This window comes from Somniosus microcephalus, chromosome 21 (assembly GCF_052327205.1).
Source record: "Somniosus microcephalus isolate GS21.2 chromosome 21, FLI_Smic_1.0, whole genome shotgun sequence".
NCBI lineage: Eukaryota > Metazoa > Chordata > Chondrichthyes > Squaliformes > Somniosidae > Somniosus > Somniosus microcephalus.
Window position 1 is genome coordinate 73797348 of NC_141007.1, and position 21547 is coordinate 73818894.

A 21547-nucleotide genomic window follows, 5' to 3' on the forward strand; every position below is an offset into this window, starting at 1 on the left:
ATTTTGGCCCAGCGATAGTGAAGGAACGGCGATACAGGTCCAAGTCAGGATGGTTTGTGGCCTGGAGGGGAACTTGTAGGTGGTGATGTTCCCATGTGTCTGCTGCCCTTGTCCTTCTAAGTGGTAGAGGTCGTGGGTTTGGAAGGTGCTGTTGAAGGAGCTTTGGCGAGTTGCTGCAGTGCATCTTGTAGGTGGTACACACTGCAGCCACAGTGCGCCGGTGGTGGAGGGAGTGAATGTTGAAGGTGGATGGAGTGCCAATCAAGCGGGCCGCTTTATCCTGAATGGTGTCGAGCTTCTTGAGTGTTGTTGGAGCTGCACTCATCCAGGCAAGTGGAGAGTATTCCATCACACTCCTGACTTGTGCCTTGTAGATGGTGGAAAGGCTTTGGGGAGTCAGGAGGCGAGACACTCGCCACAGAATTCCCAGCCTCTGGCCTGCTCTTGTAGCCACAGTATTTATATGGCTGGTCCAGTTCAGTTTCTGATCAATGGTAACCCCCAGGATGTTGATAGTGGGGGATTCAGCGATGGTAATGCCATTGGATGTCAAGGGGAGATGGTTAGAGTCTCGCTTGTTGGAGATGGTCATTGCCTGGCACTTGTGTGGTGCGAATGTTACTTGCGCTTGTCAGCCCAAGTCTGAATGTTGTCCAGGTCTTGCTGCATATGGACACGGACTGCATCAGTATCTGACGAGTCTCGAATGGTGCTGAACAGTGTGCAATCATCAGCGAACATCCCCACTTCTGTCCTCCAATTTGTCCTCCTCCCTGTGAGAAAGTTCTGGACTCCAGTCTGCTGCTCCCCAGCGAAGGTTGGGAATTAACCTTGCTGATTATCAGAACATGAACCCACTTCTTCATGGCATGATTGTCCTGTGCAGCTTTGCTTAAAACAGTCCTGAAATATTTTCAGTTCTCTTTGTGTTTTGTTTTCCTGCTTAATCCTCCCAGTACTTACCTCATAGCTCCAAAGTTTACCTTATCCAATGTCTTGTACATCTATGTTGATAGCTTTGACCTTAACTTTAGTTATCAGACCTAAATATGCAGTGTTGACAACAACCCATGTGCAGGTTAGTTCTCAGTATTCCTCTGGATTGCCCAGTATGAATCTTCATCCAAAATACTAAGAGGTCTTGTAGAGTAAGGTTCTTGCGGGCTGAACATTAATCTGGTCAGAATATTATTCTATAGCTAGCAATAGAATAATATTTGTACTTATTTATTCACCTTCCATGAGGTGAGAAGCTGCAATATTCTGCTAAAAGGCAATTATGCCGGAGACTAATGACGAGCACGGTGTTGCATCTGTTCCAATATCTCTCTTTCTGAAAGATATTTGGAACTGAACCTTGTATTTTTGAAAGTGGTGCAGCTGGAGTATTTTACCCCTAAGGGGTTAAATGTTTATTGAAACTATACCTGTAGCAGAGTACAAGGAAGTGTTGTCACAAGCTAATCTTGATTGTCTAGTTCTAAAGGGGGTGGTGCTATGACACATACACCTGTACCGGGACACAGAAACGCTGACCCTTTGCGACGAAGCAGGTGGGGAACTGCAGTCCCGATCAGAGAGTGTCATCGGCAGATCAATGTTTCTCAGCCAGAGTCAGTGACAAACTGCAAACGCTCGCTGAGATGGCTTCTGACGAGAACGTCAAGGACCTGGTTTTTGAAGGATATTTGAAAAAGCGAAAAGATAAGATGGTAAGCTGTTTTTTAAAAAATTTAATTGCTTTTGGTTTGTTTGAAAGTCCATTTATAAGTGAGGTGGAAGGAAACTGGACGAATCCAGTATTCTCAAAAAGTAAGGATTGTGATTTCTCTCTCTCCCTTTGTAGAAGTTTGCTTGGGCAAAATACTGGTTTAGGCTCCAGAATACCACCTTATTTTTCTTCACTGATAAAGAATGTGAGACAGTAAGTATCCTGCTAAAAAAAAAACTCACCTCCTTCACTGTTCTGGCATAATTTCTTAGCTCACTGTATATCCCGAATAACACTACCGTTGTTTTATTTCGTCCTAGTGCCACCTCCAGGGTCAATACTATATCTACACGGTGAGCCATGTTTAAATCGCCTCTAATGAATGTGTTTTGCTATTGCTGTGTGTACTGATTAATTGGTATCTCAACATGCCCTGCCATCGAACGATGGGAAGTGCTCAGTCCTGAAGTTACCCATGCTGTGATTTCCCAATTTCAGCCACGTTGTCAGGCGAACACCAACTGTTTTTACTGTTATCTCTGTCTTGGGAGAGCTACCTCCATGCATTCCTTTTGCCCTCTTAAATTGAGTGGTCAGTACAGGTCAGTAGCTGGGCTGTCCTGAGACTCGATTGGCATTTAACTTGAGCACGTTAGGATTGCCACTACAATTTTTTTTCACTGAGGGGAAATCTTTATTTCGGAACTCCTCTACATTACAAGAGTGAACCAGAACTTAAAAGAACTTCCTCTGTTTTCTAGACCATACGATTATTTTAGAATTATTTAGACACCGCACAACTGGAAGGTTCCAAAACCCACAGGTCAAACTTCCCACTTTGCTGTAACAGGTTGCCTTAAACCAAAGGCATGTTCGCAGACCTACATTTCTGAGAGTCTGCGGTGCCCAGCAGTTCCTTGTAGGTCTTTGCTGTGCGCAAATTGGCTGGCGCGTTTGCTACATTACAACAGTGACCACACTTCAAAAGTACTTCATTGGCTGTAAGGCGCTTTGGAACGTCCCGAGGTTGTGAAAGACGCTATATAAATGCAAGTCTTTTTTTCTTTTACGCTTTGGAGAGAGAATGGGAGGAGCTGCTTTTGATGGGAAAGTTCTTTAGAAAGAGGCTTGGCACGGGCACTGGCACAAAGTGTGGGAAATTTAGAGAGCAAGCCACCCTGAGGCAATTTCACACATGATTCAAGCAGAAACATTGACACCCAAAGAGCAGCTCTCCAGCTCATCTGCCAATCACTGAATGACTCATAGCACAGCTACAGTCTAAATAGGTGAGCAAATATAGTCAAAATGAGCAAAGAAATATGCTGAAGTATCTTTTTCTTTGCTCGTGTATTTTGGGTTGAATATGTTGTTCGGGTTGCTCCCATTTTTCAAGCCGCGTGTTTTGTAACAATTAGGAACAGGAGGAGGCCATTCAGCCCCTCGAGCCTGTACTGCCATTCATAGAAGATCGGAGCAGGAGTAGGCCATTCGGCCCCTCGAGCCTGTACTGCCAATCATGGAAGATCAGAGCAGGAGTAGGCTATTCGGCCCCTCAAGCCTATTCCGCCATTTAATGAGATCATGGCTGATCATCCATATTCAGTACCCGGTCCCTGCTTTCTCCCCATATCCCTTGATCCCTTTAGCCTTAAGAAATATATCTAACTCTTTCTTGAATATATTTAATAAGTTGGCCTCAACTGCCTTCTGTGGTAGAGAATTCCACAGGTTCACCACTCTCTGGATGAAGAAATTCCTCCTCATCTCTGTCCTAAATGGCTTATCCCTTATCATTCAGTGAGATCATGGCTGATCGTATCTTAGCTCCATCCACCCGCCTTGACTCCATATCCTTTGAAAGCCTTGTCTAGCAAAGATCTATCCATTCCAGATTTAAAATGATTGATTGAGCAAGCACCTGCTGCTTTTCGTGTGAGCGAGTTCCACACTTCTACGAAGGTTTCCTAACGTCTCTCCTGAATGGCCTGGCTCTGATTTTAAGATTTTGTCCCCTTGTCCGAGACGCCCCCACCAGCGGAACAAGTTTCTTTCTGATACGCTTATCAATTACTTCATAAAAGGTGATGAGTCGAAGAAGAGATGATGAGTCGAAAGAAGAGATGAATAAGGCTTTTATTAGCTAAGAAGAGACCATGCTTCTTCGTGAGTGACTGAACAAGTCTGAACGAAACCCACACAGTGGTGGGTGGAGTCAGCTGAGGCATGCCTCCATACACAGCGCCACCCAGAGGTGGCAATATACAATACAGTGGTTTACCACATTCACCCCTTGTTTAATGTGAAGTCCGGCGGGGTGAAGGGTACTACAAGTTAAGTCTATCAGGAGGCCTTGTCTGACGTCCTGATCGTCGTGGTGGCGGCGGTGGTGTTGCAGCATCCGACGTCGGGTCTGGTGTCTGGGTGGTTGGCGAAGATTCCTGGGGCTTTGGCATGCCGTCTGCAGGGGTTGGGTTGGGAGGGGTGGTGGGGGATAACAGTGGTAAGGGGGATAACGGTGGTAAGGGGGATAACGGTGGTAATTCAGGGGTACCCGAGGGTGCGAGATCTCGTATGGAGACCGTGTCCTCCCGCCCGTCTGGGTATGTCACCCAGGCATACTGGGGGTTGGCGTGTAGGAGGTGCACCCGCTCGACCAGGGGGTCCGTTTTATGCGTCCTCACGTGCCTCCGCAGTAGGACGGGCCCAGGAGAAGTCAACCATGCCGGTAGCGAGGTTCCCGATGTAGACTTCCGGGGGAAAACGAACATTTTCTCATGAGGGGTCGCATTAGTGGCAGTACAAAGCAGTGACCGAATGGAGTGAAGCGCTGCAGGGAGGACCTCCTGCCAGCGGGAGGTCGGAAGGCCCTTAGATTTTAGTGCTAAGAGGACTGCCTTCCAAACCGTCGCGTTCTCCCTTTCCACCTGGCCGTTCCCCCGGGGGTTGTAACTGGTGGTCCTGCTCGTGGCGATACCTCTTGTTAGCAGGTACTGCCGAAGTTCGTCGCTCATGAACGATGAGCCCCTGTCGCTATGTATATAGCTGGGGAACCCGAACAGAGCGAAGATGTCATTCAGACACTTGATGACCGTGGTACTGGTCATGTCTGGGCAAGGGATGGCAAAGGGGAAACGGGAGTACTCATCAACTATGTTGAGGAAGTACACATTGCGGTCAGCGGAGGGGAGGGGCCCTTTAAAATCGACGCTCAGGCGTTCGAAGGGGCGGGTGGCCTTGATCAGGCTTGCTCTGTCCGGCCTATAGAAGTGCGGTTTGCACTCGGCGCAGATTTGGCAGCTCTTGGTCATGGTCCTGACCTCCTCGATGGAGTAGGGCAGGTTACGGGATTTGATAAAATGGAAAAACCTGGTGACCCCCGGGTGGCAGAGGTCATTGTGGAGGGACTGCAGCCTATCACTCTGCGCGTTGGCGCATGTACCACGTGATAGGGCATCTGGGGGCTCATTGAGTTTCCCTGGCCGATACAAGATATCATAATTGTAGGTGGAGAGTTCGATTCTCCACCTCAAGATCTTGTCGTTCTTGATTTTACCCCTCTGCTTATTATTAAACATAAAAGCTACTGAACGCTGGTCAGTGAGCAGGGTAAATCGTTTCCCGGCCAGGTAATGCCTCCAGTGACGCACCGCTTCTACAATAGCCTGGGCCTCCTTTTCGACGGAGGAGTGTCTCGTCTCGGGGCCCTGGAGGGTCCTTGAGAAAAAGGCCACGGGTCTGCCCGCCTGGTTAAGGGTCGCGGCTAGGGCGAAGTCGGAGGCATCGCTCTCCACTTGGAAGGGGATGGACTCATCCACCGCGTGCATTGCGGCCTTCGCGATATCGTTCTTGATAAGAGTGAAGGCTGCACACGCCTCTGGTGTCAGGGGGAAGGAGGTGGCTTTGATGAGGGGCCTGGCTTTGTCTGCATAGAGGGGCACCCACTGGGCGTAGTAGGAGAAAAACCCCAGGCATCTCTTCAGTGCTTTTTGGCAGTGGGGAAGGGGTAGCTCCATTAGGGGGCGCATTCTGTCGGGGTCGGGCCCGATGACTCCGTTCTCCACCACGCAGCCGAGGATGGCCAGGCGCTTGGTGTGAAACATACATTTTTCCTTATTGTACGTTAGGTTCAGCCGTTGGGCCGTACGGAGGAAATTTGCTAGATTAACGTCGTGGTCCTGCTGGTCGTGGCCGCAGATGGTGACGTTATCCAAATAGGGGAAGGTTGCCCGCAGCGCGTTCTGGTCAACCATTCGGTCCATCTCCCTTTGGAAGACCGAAACCCCGTTGGTGACGCCGAAGGGGACCCTAAGGAAGTGGTAGAGGCGGCCGTTTGCCTCGAAGGCAGTATACTGGCGGTCCTCATGGCGGATGGGCAGCTGGTGGTACGCTGACTTAAGGTCGATGGTGGAGAATACTTTGTATTGCGCAATCTGATTGACCATATCAGATATGCGAGGGAGGGGGTACGCGTCCAGCTGGGTGTACCGGTTTATGGTTTGGCTGTAGTCGATTACCATGCGGCGTTTTGCAGTGGTTTTAACGACTACAACCTGGGCTCGCCAGGGGCTAGTGCTACCTTCGATAATGCCCTCCTTCAAGAGCCGCTCCACCTCAGAGCTGATAAAAGCTCTGTCCCCGGCACTGTACCGCCTGCTTTTGGTAGCGATGGGTTTACAGTCGCGGGTGAGGTTAGCGAACAGGGGAGGGGGGGGGACTTTTAATGTGGAAAGGCTGCAGGTGGTTTGCAGCGGGCGATTTAAAAGTTGTTGGTTGCAGACTGTGAGTGGGGGGAGGGGTCCACCGTATGCTAGTGTGACACTCTTAAGGTGGCACTGAAAATCCAACCCTAGCAGGACGGCAGCGCAAAGACGGGGCAGGACTAGCAGTTTAAATTTTTGATATTCAGTGCCCCCTACTGACAGGGTCACCACAGTAGCCGCTGATGTCCATTGACTGGGACTTGGACGCCATAGAAATGCGATGGTGCGTTGGCAGAATCGTGAGGGAGTGGCTACGTACCGTGTCGGGGTGGACGAAACTCTCTGTGCTCCCGCTGTCGATCAGGCAACTGGTGGCGCGGCCGTTTACCGCGATATCCATCATGGAGCTGGATAGATGGTGAGGGTGGCCTTGATCCAGCGTCACGGAGGCCAGTATGTGGCTTAGTGAGTCACTATAGTCATCCGCCGAGACGGTGGTCGGTTCCGGTGACGAAATGGCGGTTGAGTGCGTTGGATACGATGGCGGCGGATGCCATGCGGCCGGGGGTACACAAAATGGCGGATAAGATGGCTGCTCCCACGGCCCGCACGCTGCGCTGCTGGCTGGCTTCCCCTTGCAGGCGTTAGCGTAATGGCCTTTCTTCCCGCAGCCCGAGCAGGTAGCTGTCTTAGCTGGGCAGTGCGCTCTGGGATGTTTTAACTGGCCACAGAAATAGCATTTTTGGGCCTGGTTACTGGGCATCGAAGCAGTTCTTACCGGAGGCTGCTGTCTCGGTTGGGTCGCTGCAGCGGTTGGTGCCGGGGGCGGCGGTCCCGTGTCCCACGGTTTCGATTGCCATGTCTCGGCGCCGTTACGGGGGTATGCCTCGAGGTTTCGGTGGGCCTCCTCTAACGAGAGCGCAAGGGCAATGGCCGTCTTCAGGTCGGGTTCCTTGCTTTCTAGCAGTCTCTGCCGGGTGTGGTCTGACTGGAGGCCCCTGACGAAGGCATCACAGGCGAGTCCCTGCGCGTGCTCCACAGCCGTTACCGCTTTACAATCGCAGTCTCTGCAGAGTGCCAGTAGCGCCCGTGCAAATGCCCCTACCGATTCTCCCGGTTGCTGCCTGCGGGATCCCAAGAGGTGTCGGGCGTAAATTGTGTTCACTGGGCGCGTATATTGCCCTTTTAGTAGCTCGAGGGCCGCCACGTACGTATTAGAGTCCCGGATTAGCATATATACTTGATGGCTCACCTGGGCGGTCAAAATTTTCAGTTTGTGATCCTCCTCTGTAACCTGTGAGATTGCGAGGAAGGATTCAAAGCAGCTCAGCCAGTGTTCAAACTTGGCTGATGCACCCACATCTTGAGGGTCGAGGTCCAGGCGTGGTGGTCTGAGGGCTCTCAGCAATGTCTGCTGTATCCGTTGCTGTTGTTGCTCCTCAGGTGTCGCCATTTAACTTTTAGCTAATAAAATTGATACGCTTATCAATTACTTCATAAAAGGTGATGAGTCGAAGAAGAGATGATGAGTCGAAAGAAGAGATGAATAAGGCTTTTATTAGCTAAGAAGAGACCATGCTTCTTCGTGAGTGACTGAACAAGTCTGAACGAAACCCACACAGTGGTGGGTGGAGTCAGCTGAGGCATGCCTCCATACACAGCGCCACCCAGAGGTGGCAATATACAATACAGTGGTTTACCACACTTTCTATCCATCCTTTATTTTTTAAAGGTAACAAAGCCATGTGACTTAATTATTCACATGTCCCCAACAATGTCCTGTTTATACCATGGTATCAGAAAGGCAGAATAAAATGAACTCAACATATGGTACAAAATACTGGGTAGGTTCTGAAGAAAACCCATGTTAAAAATCACCTGACAACGTTTCTCTGATATTGGGATCAAGTGATGCACTGAACAGTATAAATGTGAACATTTTAGTCTCTGATTCACTGAAGGGTATTCCTTTCACAAGGGGAAGCCTCTCCACCCTTGCACACTACCGCCCCATCTCCAACCTCCCTTTCCTCTCCAAAGTCCTTGAACGTGTCCCATCTTTCCCGCAACTCCATGTTCGAATCCCTCCAATCAGGATTCCGCCCTGCCACAGTACCAAAACAGCTCTCATCAAAGTCACAAATGACATCCTTTGTGACTGTGACAAGGGTAAACTATCCCTCCTTGTCCTTCTCGACTTGTCTGCAGCCTTTGACACGGTTGATCACTCCATCCTTCTCCAACGTCGTCCAGCTGGGTGGGACTGCACTCGCCTGGTTCCATTTTTATATATCTAATCGTAGCCAGAGAATCACCTGCAACGGCTTCTCTTCCTGCTCCTGCATCGTTCCCTCTGGTGTCCCTCAAGGACCTATCCTTGGCCCCCTCCTATTTCTCGTCTACATGCTGCCCCTTGGCGACATCATCCGAAAACACAGCGTCAGTTTCCACATGTATGCTGACGACACCCAGCTCTACCTTACCACCACTTCTCTCAACCCCTCCACTCTCTCTAAATTGTCAGACTGCTTGACTGACATCCATTTCTGGATGAGCAGAAATTTTTTCCAATTAAATATTGGGAAGACCGAAGCCATTGTTTTCGGTCCCCGCCACAAACTCCGTTCCCGAGCCACTGGCTCCATCCCTCTCCCTAACATCTGTCTGAGGCTGAACCAGACTGTTCGCAACCTTGGTGTCATATTGATCCTGAAGTGAGCTTCCGACCGCATATCCACCTATTTCCACCTCCGTAACATCGCCCGTCTCCGCCCTTGCCTCAGCTCATCCGCTGCTGAAACCCTCATCCATGCCTTTATTATCTCTAGACTTGACTATTCCGATGCACTCCTGGCCGGCCTCCCACATTCTACCCTATGTAACATAGAAACATAGAAGATAGGAGCAGGAGTAGGCCATTCGGCCCCTCGAGCCTGCTCCGCCATTTAATGAGATCATGGCGGATCATCCAAATTCAGTACCCTGTCCCTGCTTTCTCCCCATATCCCTTGGTCCCTTTAGCCTTAAGAAATATATCCAACTCCTTCTTGAATATATTTAATGAATTGGCCTCAACTGCCTTCTGCGGTAGAGAATTCCACAGGCTCACCACTCTCTGGGTGAAGAAATTCCTCCTCATCTCTGCCCTAAATGGCTTACCCCTTATCTTTAGACTGTGACCCCTGGTTCTGGACTCCCTCGCCATCGGGAACATCCTTCCTGCATCTAGTCTGTCTAGTCCTGTTAGAATTTTATAAGTTTCAATGAGATCCCCTCTCATTCTTCTAAACTCCAGCGAATATAAGCCCAATCGACCCAATCTCTCCTCATACGTCATTCCTGCCATCCCAGGTATCAGTCTGGTGAATCTTCGCTGCACTCTCTCCATGGCAAGAACATCCTTCCCCAGATAAGGCAACCAAAACTGCACACAATACTCAAGGTGTGGTCTCATCGAGGCCCTGTACAACTGCAGCAAGACATCCTTGCTCCTATACTTGAATCCTCTCGCTATGAAGGCCAACATACCATTTGCCGCCTTAACCGCCTGCTGCACCTGCATGCTTACCTTCAGCGACTGGTGCACAAGGACACCCAGGTCTCGTTGCACTTCCCCTTCTCCCAATCTATTGCCATTCAGATAATCTGCCTTCCTGTTTTTGCCACCAAAGTGGATAACCTTGCATTTATCCACATTATACTGCATCTGCCATGCATCTGCCCAATCACCCAACATGTCCAAATCATACTGTAGTTTCTCAGCATCATCCTCACAGCACACACGCCCACCCAGCTTTGTGTTGTCTGCAAACTTGGAAATATTACATCTAGTCCCCTCATCTAGATCATTAATATACTGTATATTGTGAATAGCTGGGGTCCTAGCACCAATCTCTGCGGTACTCCACTAGTCACTGCCTGCCACTCGGAAAAAGACCCGTTTATTCCAACACTTGAGGCCATCCAAAATTCGGCTGCCTGTGTCCTAACTCGCACCAAGTCCCATTCACCCATCACCCTTGTGCTCACTGACCTACATTGGCTTCCGGTTAAGCAACGCCACGATTTCAAAATTCTCATCCTTGTTTTCAAATCCCTCCATGACCTCACCCCTCTCTATGTCTGTAATCTCCTTCAGCCCCACAACCACCCGCGATACCTGCGCTCCTCCAGTTCTGGTCTCTTGATCATCACTGATTATAATCGCTCAACCATTGATGGTCGTGCCTTCTGTTGCCTAGGCCCTAAGCTCTGGAATTCCCTGCCTAAACCTGTCCGCCTCTCTACCTCTCTCCTCCTTTACACACTCCTTAAAACCTACCTCTGACCAAGCTTTTGGTCACCTGCCCTAATTTCTCCTTATGTGGCTCAGTGTCAAGTTTTTGTCTTGCAATACTCCTGTGAAGCGCCTTGCGACGTTTTACTATGTTAAAGGCGCTATATAAATACAAGTTGTTGTTGTTGTTGTGGAAGGGTTGCCGATTACTGTGGAGCTACAATCTGGAATCTAATCAAGGGCTTCAACTAGTTTATGAAGAGGAAGGAGGAATGAGGAGAGGCAGTATAAACTAAATGGTAACATTTTAAAGGGGTGCAGGAACAGGGAGACCTGGGGGTTCAGGTACACAAATCTTTGAAGATGGCAGGACAAGCTGATAAAGCTGTTCAAAAAAAAAAAAAAAAAAAGCACATGGGCTCCTTGGCTTTATTAATAGAGGAATAGAGTACAAAAGCAAGGAAGTTTTGCTAAACCTTTATAAATCAATGATTAGGCCTCAGCTGGAGTATTGTGTTCAATTTTGGACCCCACACTTTAGGAAGGATGTCGAGGCCTTGGAGAGGGTGCAGAGGAGGTTTACCAGGAATGGTACCAGGGATGAAGGAATTCAATTATGTGGAGAGACTGGAGAAGCTGGGATTGTTCTCCTTAGAGCAACAAAGTTTAAGCAGAGATTTAATAGAGGTGTTCAAAATTATGAGGGGTTTTGATGGAGTAAATAGAGAGAAACTGTTTCCACTGGCAGGAGGGTCGGTAACCAGAGGACACCGATTTAAGATTTGGATAAAATGCCAGAGGGGAGATGAGGTGAATTTATTTTACACAGCGAGTTGTTGTGATCTGGAATGCGCTGCCTGAAAGGGTGGTGGAAGCAGACTCAATAGGTGATTAAAGCAATCAGTTGAGGAATTTCAAAAGGGAATTAGATATATACAGGAAACTTTTTTTTATCCGGGACCGACGTGGTGCCGGTTCATCAAAAATTCCGGATAACCGAAAGCTATAGTAAAAGATAGGGAGAGCTGAGAGCTCCGTATAAAGCAACAAACCCTGTTGCTTAGCAACAGGTTCAGAACAATGGCCACAAGTTCCAAGCGTCTCTGTAGATTAGCAACAGCTGCAGCCACACCCTTGCACAGCAACAGATCGAGGAAGGCAAGTACAATATGAAGTAAAACTTACCTGAACCTACTCCTGAATTTTGCCGGTTAACCGAGATTTCCGGTTATTTAGGTGCCGGTAAATCGAAAGTTTCCTGTACTTAAAAAGGAAACAATTTCATGGCTATGGGGAAAGAGCAGGGGTGTGGGACTAATTGGTAGCTCTTTCAAAGGGTCGGCACAGGCACGATGGGCCGAATGGCCTCCTTCTGTGCTGTGTGATTCTATGACATATAGAACAGTGGATACCCGGGAGTGAGATACAGGCTGGAATCTAATCAAGAGGTTTGTATGGTTTATATATAGAATACTGAATAACCTGCAGTGAGTTACAGGCTGGAATTTAATTGGGGTTTGGCTAGTTTGCACCTACAATAGATAAGTGGAAGTGAACTACAAGCTGTAATCTGACTGAAGGATTCAAAAGGTTAATGTATTGAATAATAGTGGATTCCCAGAAGAGAAATACAGGCTAGAATCTAATCATAGAATAAAGAAACAAAGAACTTGCATTTTTATAGCGCCTTTCACAACCTCAGGACGTCCCAAAGCGCTTTTCGGACAATAAAGTACTTTTTTGAAGTGTAGTCACTGTTGTAATCATAGAATCATAGAATGGTTACAGCACGGAAGAAGGCCATTCGGCCCGTCAAGCCCGTGCCAACTCTCAGCTAGTCCCACTCCCCCGCCCTTTCCCTGTAGCCCTGCAAATATTTTTCCTTCAGATACTTATCCAACTCCCTTTTGAAAGCCACGATTGAATCTGCCTCCACCACCCTTTCAGGCAGTGCATTCCAGATCCTAACCACTTGCTGCATAAAAAAGTTTTTCCTCATGTTGCCTTTGGTTCTTTTGCCAATCACCTTAAATCTGTGTCCTCTGGTTCTCGACCCTTCTGCCAATGCGAACAGTTTCTCTCTATCTACTCTGTCCAGGCCCCTCATGATTTTGAACACCTCTATCGAATCTCCTCTCCGTCTTCTCTGCTCCAAGGAGAACAACCCCAACTTCTCCAGTCTATCCACGTAACTGAAGTCCCTCATTCCTGGAATCATTCTCGTAAATCTTCTCTGCACCCTATCTGAGGCCTTCACATCCTTCCTAAAGTGCGGTGCCCAGAATTGGACACAGTACTCCAGTTGGGGCCGAACCAGTGTTTTATACAGGTTCATCATAATTTCCACACTTTTGTACTCTATACCTCTATTCATGAAGCCCAGGATCCCGTAAGCCTTTTTAACTGCTTTCTCAACCTGCCCTGCCACCTTCAACGATTTGTGCACATATACCCCCAGGTCTCTTTGTTTGTGCACCCCCTTCAGGATTGTACCCTTTAGTTTATATGTCCTCTCCTCATTCATTCTACCAAAAATGTATCACTTCACACTTTTCTGCGTTAAATTTCATCTGCCACATGTCCGCCCATTTCACCAGCCTGTCTATGTTCTCTTGAAGTCTGTCACTCTCCTCCTCACTGTTCACTATACTTCCAAGTTTTGTGTCACCTGCAAATTTTGAAATTGTACTCTGTACACCCACATCCAAGTCATTAATATATATCAGGAAAAGCAGTGGGAAACATAGCAGCCAATTTGCGCACAAGGTCCCACAAACAGCAATGAGATAAATGACCAGATCATCTGTTCTAGTGATGTTGGTTGAGGGATAAATATTGGCCAGGAGACCGTGGATAGCTTCCCTGCTCTTCCAAATAGTGCCTTGGGATCTTTTACAGCCACCTGAGAGGGCCTCAGTTTAACATCTCATCCGAAAGACAGCACCTCCGACAGTGCAGCGCTCCCTCAGTACTGCTCTGGGAGTGTCGGCCTAGATTATGTGCTCAAGTCTCTGGAGTGGGACTCAGAGGCAAGAGTGCATTTGGATGGTTTATAGAATAATGGATACCTGAGAGTGAGTTGCAAATTGGAATCTAATCTATGTGCTCACACTGATCTGAGACTGGTTTGTGTTCAAATGCACACCAGCCATATAGACCCATCGTCTAGGCTCACGCATAAAGCATGGTCACTTCAGTAAGGTACCTGCTGGTGACCAGTGCTCATGGAACTGTATCGCAGCAGGAGTTCATGCCTTCAGGAGAAAGAGGAGAAACTGCAAATAAATAAACAGTTCAAATCTCCTAATCACAGAACTTTTCCGACAACAGGTTCAGTCCGTGAGAGAAATCAAAGCCACAGGCCACGAGTATCCATTTGAAATCGTCATGAAAAATGGGAAGAGGAAATTGCTGGTAAGTCTAAACTGTGTGCGAGAACAACTTGAGCCGGTGTCTGTGGAGATTCGATAAGACAATACTCCTATTGTAACACAAAAGCAAAATACTGCGGATGCTGGAAATCTGAAATAAAAACAGAAAATGCTGGAAATACTCAGCAGGTCAGGCAGCATCTGGAGAGAGAAACAGAGTTAACATTTCGGGTTGATGACCTTTCGTCAGAACAATACTCCTATTATGCTAAATAACAACAGAAAATGCTGGAAAAACTCAGCAGGCCAGGCAACATCCGTGGAGAGAGAAATAGAGTCAACGTTTCAGGTCGAAACCCTTCGTCAGGACTGAAGAAACACAGGAAATGAAACGGATTAAAAGGCCAGTTTGGGGGCTGGGGAATGGGGATGAAAGAACAAAAGAGAAGTGAAGAGACATTAAGAGGTATTCAAAACGAGACGCGATGGTGATAGGACTAGTGGAGAGACAAAAGACGGCTCTAGGTGTGAAATGCGCTGGCAGAATGGGAGACAGCTGCCATGTGGGAGAGAAAAAAGGGGGGAAGGGCACAAAATTATGCTGCTCCTATTCTGCTGCTTGCTGATTATATTTAGGAGGCATCGGCCTAAGCGAGGTTTACATGTTTCCTCTGTCTAGTCTGCCTCAGTGACCGATTTATTTTATTAAACTAAATCGAAAGCACTCGGGTAAACTGCATGGCTTGCTCCTCCTGTTTGAGTATTTGGTTACTAATGCCATCGGTTGGGGAATTTCATTCACAAATAACTGAAAGATTCTCAAATAACTGAATTGCCACGTAATCCTCGGTGTTACCAAAGGGGTCGCCAGCATTTCGAGTCACGACTAGACAGTCTAATTGAAATCTCTTTTGAGGTATTTGGGAAAGTGATTAAAAAATTGACCCTTTAAGAGATGATGGGAACATTTTCAGGAACAAGAACTGGCATTTGGCCCAACGATGTATATTTCCTCCTCCTCCCCTCTTTAAACAGAGACAGGTACAGAACACATTGGGGTTCAGGAGCATCTGAAAGAGACAGAACGGCTCTTGTTTCAGGTGAGTCCCTTCACCATTCCCACCTGTGCTGCATTCTTCCCATTCCCATCCTCTCCTTGACCCCTGTTGTTTGCCCCACCCTAGCAAGCTCCTAGGGAATTGGCATAATGATCGCTTGTAAGTAAACAGGATGCTGTGGTGAACTGTGCTTTGATTCACATTTCAATCTACATGAGTATGATGCAAATACATTAGGCAGTACTGCTGGGTACCATGGATCATTTTTTTAAAATGTGTGTTTAGGAAGATACCAGTTTCTGAAAGGCTGAGAGCTTTTCTTAGACTGTTTTCCTTGTTTTCAAATCCCACCATGGTCTCGCCCCTCCCTATCTCTGTAACCTCCTCCAGCTCTACAACCCTCTGAGATCTCTGCATTCCTCCAATTCTGACCTTTTGCCCATCCCCGATTTGAATCGCTCCACCATCGGAGTCCGTGCCTTCAGCTGCCGGGGCCCTAAACTCTGGAATTCCCTCCCTAAACCTCTCCGCCTCTCGACTCTCTCTCCTCCTTTAAGACACTCCTTTAAACCTACCTCTTTGACCAAGCTTTTGGTCACCTGTCCTAATATCTTCTTATGTGGCTCAGTGTCCGATTTTGTTTGAATACACTCCTGTGAAGCGCCTTGGGCCGTTTTACAACATTAAAGGCGCTATATAAATGCAAGTTGTTGTTGTTGCTCCCGTGACACGCAAGAGCTTTCTACTCCGCTCCTCGCACATTACCATTCATTGTTAGTTGCAAGCAAGCTTTCAAATGTAAGAGTATTAAAATGGCTGGGTTCATTCCTTTCACTGAGTGAAGACTTATACCACTCCCCCACCCCATCCCAGTCTAGTCCAGTATCTCGCTGAGGAAAGACCTTCTCGCTTGAAGGCACTGACTCTTGCTGGGGGACGGTTCCGCAGTCAGAGGTAATCCTCTCATACCTTGTCATTCTCCGTGAGTGAATGTTGCCGGGTTCCTGTTGTCCTCACCAGTCAGCACGTGTTCACCTTCCAGCAGGGTCACTGGGTAGCGATTGGGGTTCACAACCCTGGCTGATTTTTCTTCTCCCTAACTCAGAGGTATTGAGATTAATTGTAGATGGGTAGATGCTGAGAGGTTGTTCCCCCTGGCTGGAGAGTCTAGAACTAGGGGGCATAGTCTCAGGATAAGGGGTCGGCCATTTAAGACCGAGATGAGGAGGAATTTCTTCACTCAGAGGGTTGTGAATCTTTGGGATTCTCTGCCCCAAAGGGCTGTGGATGCTCAGTCGTTGAGTATATTCAAGGCTGAGATTGATAGATTTTTGGACTCTAGGGGAATCAAGGGATATGGGGATCGGGCAGGAAAGTGGAGTTGAGGTCGAAGATCAGCCATGATCTTATTGAATGGCGGAGCAGGCTCGAAGGGCCGAATGGTCTGCTCCTGCTCCTAATTCTTATGTTCTTAGCACTCCTCCTACTCACATTCCCCAGCATAGATCAGTTAAAATCAGCCCAGGCCAGGCATCAGACCTGGGAGACTCTGGCCTCATGGCTTAGCGGTACACAAGATGGTGCTTTTACCCACTAGGCTTGGGACCACTTAGTAGATTCGTTAAATTGGACTGTTTATATTTTAAACAGGTTTAAGGTGCCGGGGCAGCATATTAATGCTGATTATAACGATCAGGAAAGATTGAACAGGCGGGGGCTCTTTTCTCTAGAAAAGAGAAGACTGAGGGTGACCTGGTAGAGGTCTTTAAGATTATGAAAGGGTTTGATAGGGTAGATGTAGAGAAGATGTTTTCACTCGTGGGAGAGACCAGAACTAGGGGCCATCAATATAAGATAGTCACTAATAAATCCAATCGGGAATTCAGGGGAAACTTCATTACCCAGAGAGTGGTGAGAATGTGGAACTCGCTACCACAGGGAGTGGTTGAGGCGAATAGGATAGAAGTATTTAAAGGGAGGTTAGATAAACACATGAGGGAGAAGGGAATAGAAGGATATGTTGATGGGGTGAGATGAAGAGGGGTGGGAGGAGGCTCGTGTGGAGCATAAACACCGGCATGGACCAGTTGGGCCGAATGGCCTGTTTCTGTGCTGTAAATACTTTGTAATCCTATGAATGTGAGTCAGCAGATATGTTCCAGACTTGCACTGCTCAATTCCCCACTCTCAATTCCTGTGCTTTGTTACATGGACCCCTGACGTGCCCATTTCTCCTGCACTGTTTTTCACTCCTGTCCCCTTGTTTTGTGTATCAGGCGGCGGAGAGCTCGGACCTGCGCGCCGTGTGGATGGAGTTTCTGTGGAAAGCCATGCAGCTTCCTGGACCGGGGAAGAAGAACTCAGCCTGTACTTGGTGAGCTTTCTTCAGCAGCACGCACGGTTTCCCCCGAAATCCAGAATATTACTTCAGAATAAACCAGAACACATCAGATTTTAAATGAGTCTCACAATCTTACAGCACAGAAGGAGGCCATTCGGCCCGTCGTGCCTGTGCCGGCTCTTTGAAAGAGCGAACAATTAGTCCCACTCCCCGGCTTATTCCTCATAACCCTGTAAATTAGTCCTCTTCAACTACACGTCCAATTGCCTTTTGGAAGTTCCTGTGGAATCTGATTCCACCACTCTTTCAGTGTGTTTCAGATCACAACTGGCTGCGTAAAACACTTTTTTCCCTCGTTTCCCCTCTGGTTCTTTTACCAATTATTTTATATCTATTTTACCTCTGATTACTGGCCCACTTAACAAAGGAAACAGTTTCTCCCTACTCACTTTGAGTCCAAAGCGAATTTAAAATTGATATTGGAAGAAATTATTCCGAGCATTGAATTTTTTTAAAATTCGTTTACGGGATGTGGGCATCGCTGGCAAGGCCAGCATTTATTGCCCATCCCTAACTGCCCTTGAGAAGGTGGTGGTGAGCCGCTTGGAATAACCTGCCAGACAGAGTATTGGAGACAAAATCATTGAAGGAAGGTTAAAATACGGTTGGATGCTGTGATGGGCAGGTTAGGATCCCAGAGGGACCAATGGCCCCTTGTAACGGATCTCCCTTACCCACTAAAATGGGACATCCAACAAGGATATTTTATTAAAAAGTATAAGCACTAGTCTTTAATTTTTGAATTGGAAGTGCTCCCATAGTCAGTTGTCCCAGCTACAAAGCACATGGGAGCAGGAACACTGCACGGGATATGTTTTATGTTGTTTCGGAATCCCAGAGCTGGAGGTGCAGCAATAAAGTGTGGGTACAGGACCCAGCATTCTTGTAACTTGTGCAACACACACATTTCCTTCAGCTGGTCCTTTATCCACCGTGGATAAGTGTATGCTTGTGAGGCCTAGAGATTGATAGAGTGTGTGTGTGTGAGAATGGTGGAAAGAGATGTGTGTGTGTGTGTGTGAAACATAGAAACATAGAAGATAGGAGCAGGAGTAGGCCATTCGGCCCCTCGAGCCTGCTCCGCCATTCAATGAGATCATGGCTGATCATCCAAATTCAGTACCCTGTCCCTGCCTTCTCCCCATATCCCGTTAGCCTTAAGAAATATATCCAACTCCTTCTCTTGAATATATTTAATGAACTGGCCTCCACCGCCCTCTGTGGCAGAGAATTCCACAGGTTCACCACTCTCTGGGTGAAGAAATTCCTCCTCATCTCTGTCCTAAATGGCTTACCCCTTATCCTTAGACTATGACCCCTGGTTCTGGACTCCATCGGGAACATCCTTCCTGCATCTAGTCTGTCCAGGCCTGACAGAATTTTATAGGTTTCGATGAGATCCCCTCTCAATCTTCTAAACTCCAGTGAGTATAAGCCCAATCGACACAATCTCTCACCATACGTCATTCCTGCCATCCCAGGTATCAGCCTGGTGAATCTTCGCTGCACTCCCTCCATGGCAAGAACATCCTTCCTCAGATAAGGCGACCAAAACTGCACACAATACTCAAGGTGTGGTCTCACCAAGGCCCTGTACAACTGCAGCAAGACATCCTTGTTCCTGTACTCGAACCCTCTCGCTACGAAGGCCAACATACCATTTGCCTTCTTAACCGCCTGCTACACCTGCATGCTTACCTTGTGTGTGTGTGCTATAAAGAGACAAGTCATGTGTATGAGAGCATTATAGAAAGAGATGGAGTATAAGAGTGTGTAAAAGAGTGGTTGAAAGAAACTGTGTGTGAAGATGCCTGTGTGCGTCGGTATGAGAGAGAGAGCGAGCGAGACAGGTTGTGTATATGAGGAGTGAGACGGTTGGTACAAGCTGGGCCGGGCTGTCCCGTATTTTCCTTACGGTGGGAGGGTTTGGTGGTGAATCACTTCTGAAAATGCCTTCAATCTGCAACACTGTGCATCCCTTTCCCAGGCACGACATCCCCTGCCTGATTCAAAGAGCAACATCGCTTTGTCAGGACAGGACCAAGCGGGAGAATCCATCCGGATCATTCAGCTCCAGGGATACACAGAGTCAGGACTTGACCTCAGACACCGCACGACTCCTCAAGTCCTCTGCTGCACCTCGGGAGAGTTCGTGTCAGTATTTAGACAATGTAGGTCAGTCACTCATTACCAGCAGTAGAAGTGGGTACTCGCTATGAGACTGGCTGGATTTATTGCTGGGATGATTTGCGCTCCGTTGCTTTAACTATGGTCTGATGTCTAATTGCAGTTGAACCTTATTATGTCAGCTCCAACAGCATCACATCATCCAGCACAGGGGAGGAGGATGTGGATAGTGAAACCGCACCCCCATCTAAAGGTAACAATGAGAATTTCTGGAGTTATAATCTATAGTATCTGTTTATTTCATTCAGTTAATTTATGCAGTTTTTTTTTTTTTAAGAGTATGAACTTTTTAAAATTTAATTTTGCTTACTTTTTGCCAGTCCCACTGGGCTCTGTGAGTGTTCACCCTGCTCTCAGGATCAGCCAATGCCTGGAAGAGGTCTGACTGCAGCAGTAAGGCAGTGACATCGCCTCCCCTCCCCTCCCCTCATCCCTCCCCCACCCCTCCCCTCCCCTCCCCTCCTCTCCCCCTCCCCTCCCTCCCTCCCCCCCTCCACTCCCTCCCTCCCCTCCCCTCCCCTCCCTTCCTCTCCCCCTCCCCCCCACTCCCCTCCCCCTCCTCTCCCCCTCCCCCATGTGTTCATGGCCACCAATGTAGGGTTATCTCCATCGGGTGTAAGATTATTACTTGTGTGTAAGATGAGAAGCGGTCAGAAGAGAGGGTGCTGAGTGATGTAAAAGTGACGGGAGGCCAGTGCGGGGCAGTAGGCAGTGGTTACAGGAAGAACACGTAGGCTGGGGAGAGAGGAGCAAATGATAAGTAATTTTGTTACTATTATCCCATGTGTGAGTCTATTCTAAAGGAACCAAAGAAAGAAAAATTGCATTTCTATAGCACCTTTCACAACCTCAGGACATCCCAAAGCCCTTTACAGCCAATGAAGTACTTTTGAAGTGTAGTCACTGTTGTAATGTAGGAAATGCGGCAGCCAATTTGCGCTCAGCAAGCTCCCACAAGCAGCCATGTGATAATGACCAGATAACCTGTTTAGTGATGTTGATTGAGGGATAAATATTGGCCCCAGGACACGGGGGAGAACTCCCCTGCTCTGACTGGATTCATCTGCTCAAATTCAGTGACTTAGGAACCTTACACCCAGCAGCTGAATGAGACTTTCATCCCATCAGCCTGACAGGATACAAGCCCATGTGGCAGCAGGGAAAAGCTCGTTCTTGCCCCACTGCATCGCTCCTTCATTTAGTGCTCGTTTGTCTTGATGATCTTTTTCTTCACTTCCAGAAATCGTGTCTGACCAGCTCCCAGATAAACAGGAGCTGAAGTTAGATGTTGCTCTGAGTCCGTGGCCAAAGGTTGCAGGCAAAGGTACACGTACTTACGATACCTCTACATAGAGAGTTCAAATGTTATTGCACTTCTACTACAGGCAGAGGATTGACGCTGGTAATGTTTTTCGAGCGGTGTAGAGTTATACTGCCGGCCTGCACCAATCTCAGATCAGGTATAACAGAGTTCTGTGCATTGTACTAAACACACAAGCAAAGGCCCCGTGCATCATAATTAAATGCAGACTTTCTAAATATACATGCAGATTTCTGTGCACCTCACCTAAATGTACGTGCAGGTACATCAGGTATCTCACTTAAATGTGCAAAGCCCGCTTGATTGGCACCCCCTCTACCACCTTAAACATTCACCCCCTCCACCATTGGCGTACCGTGGCTGCAGTGTGTACCATCTACAAGATGCACTGCAGCAACTCGCCAAGGCTTCTTCGGCAGCACCTCCCAAACCTGCAACCTCTTGCAACTAGAAGGACAAGGGCAGCAGGCGCATGGGAACACCACCGCCTCCAAGTTCCCCTCCAAGTCACACACCATC

General features: G+C 48.0%; 1 protein-coding gene across 1 annotated transcript in view; it reads left to right on the forward strand.

Moving 5' to 3' along the window:
- The first annotated feature begins 228 nt into the window (after positions 1-228).
- Positions 229-21547, forward strand: part of LOC147102964 (uncharacterized) — a 29698-nt gene continuing 8379 nt past the window's right edge. The window contains exons 1-8 of the mRNA XM_085963957.1: positions 229-1712; positions 1847-1924; positions 2032-2064; positions 14021-14104; positions 17396-17493; positions 19508-19695; positions 19811-19900; positions 20948-21031. Coding sequence (XP_085820083.1) covers positions 1644-1712; positions 1847-1924; positions 2032-2064; positions 14021-14104; positions 17396-17493; positions 19508-19695; positions 19811-19900; positions 20948-21031 — 724 coding nt within the window. The 5' untranslated portion in view covers positions 229-1643. The remainder of the gene's footprint in view (positions 1713-1846; positions 1925-2031; positions 2065-14020; positions 14105-17395; positions 17494-19507; positions 19696-19810; positions 19901-20947; positions 21032-21547) is intronic.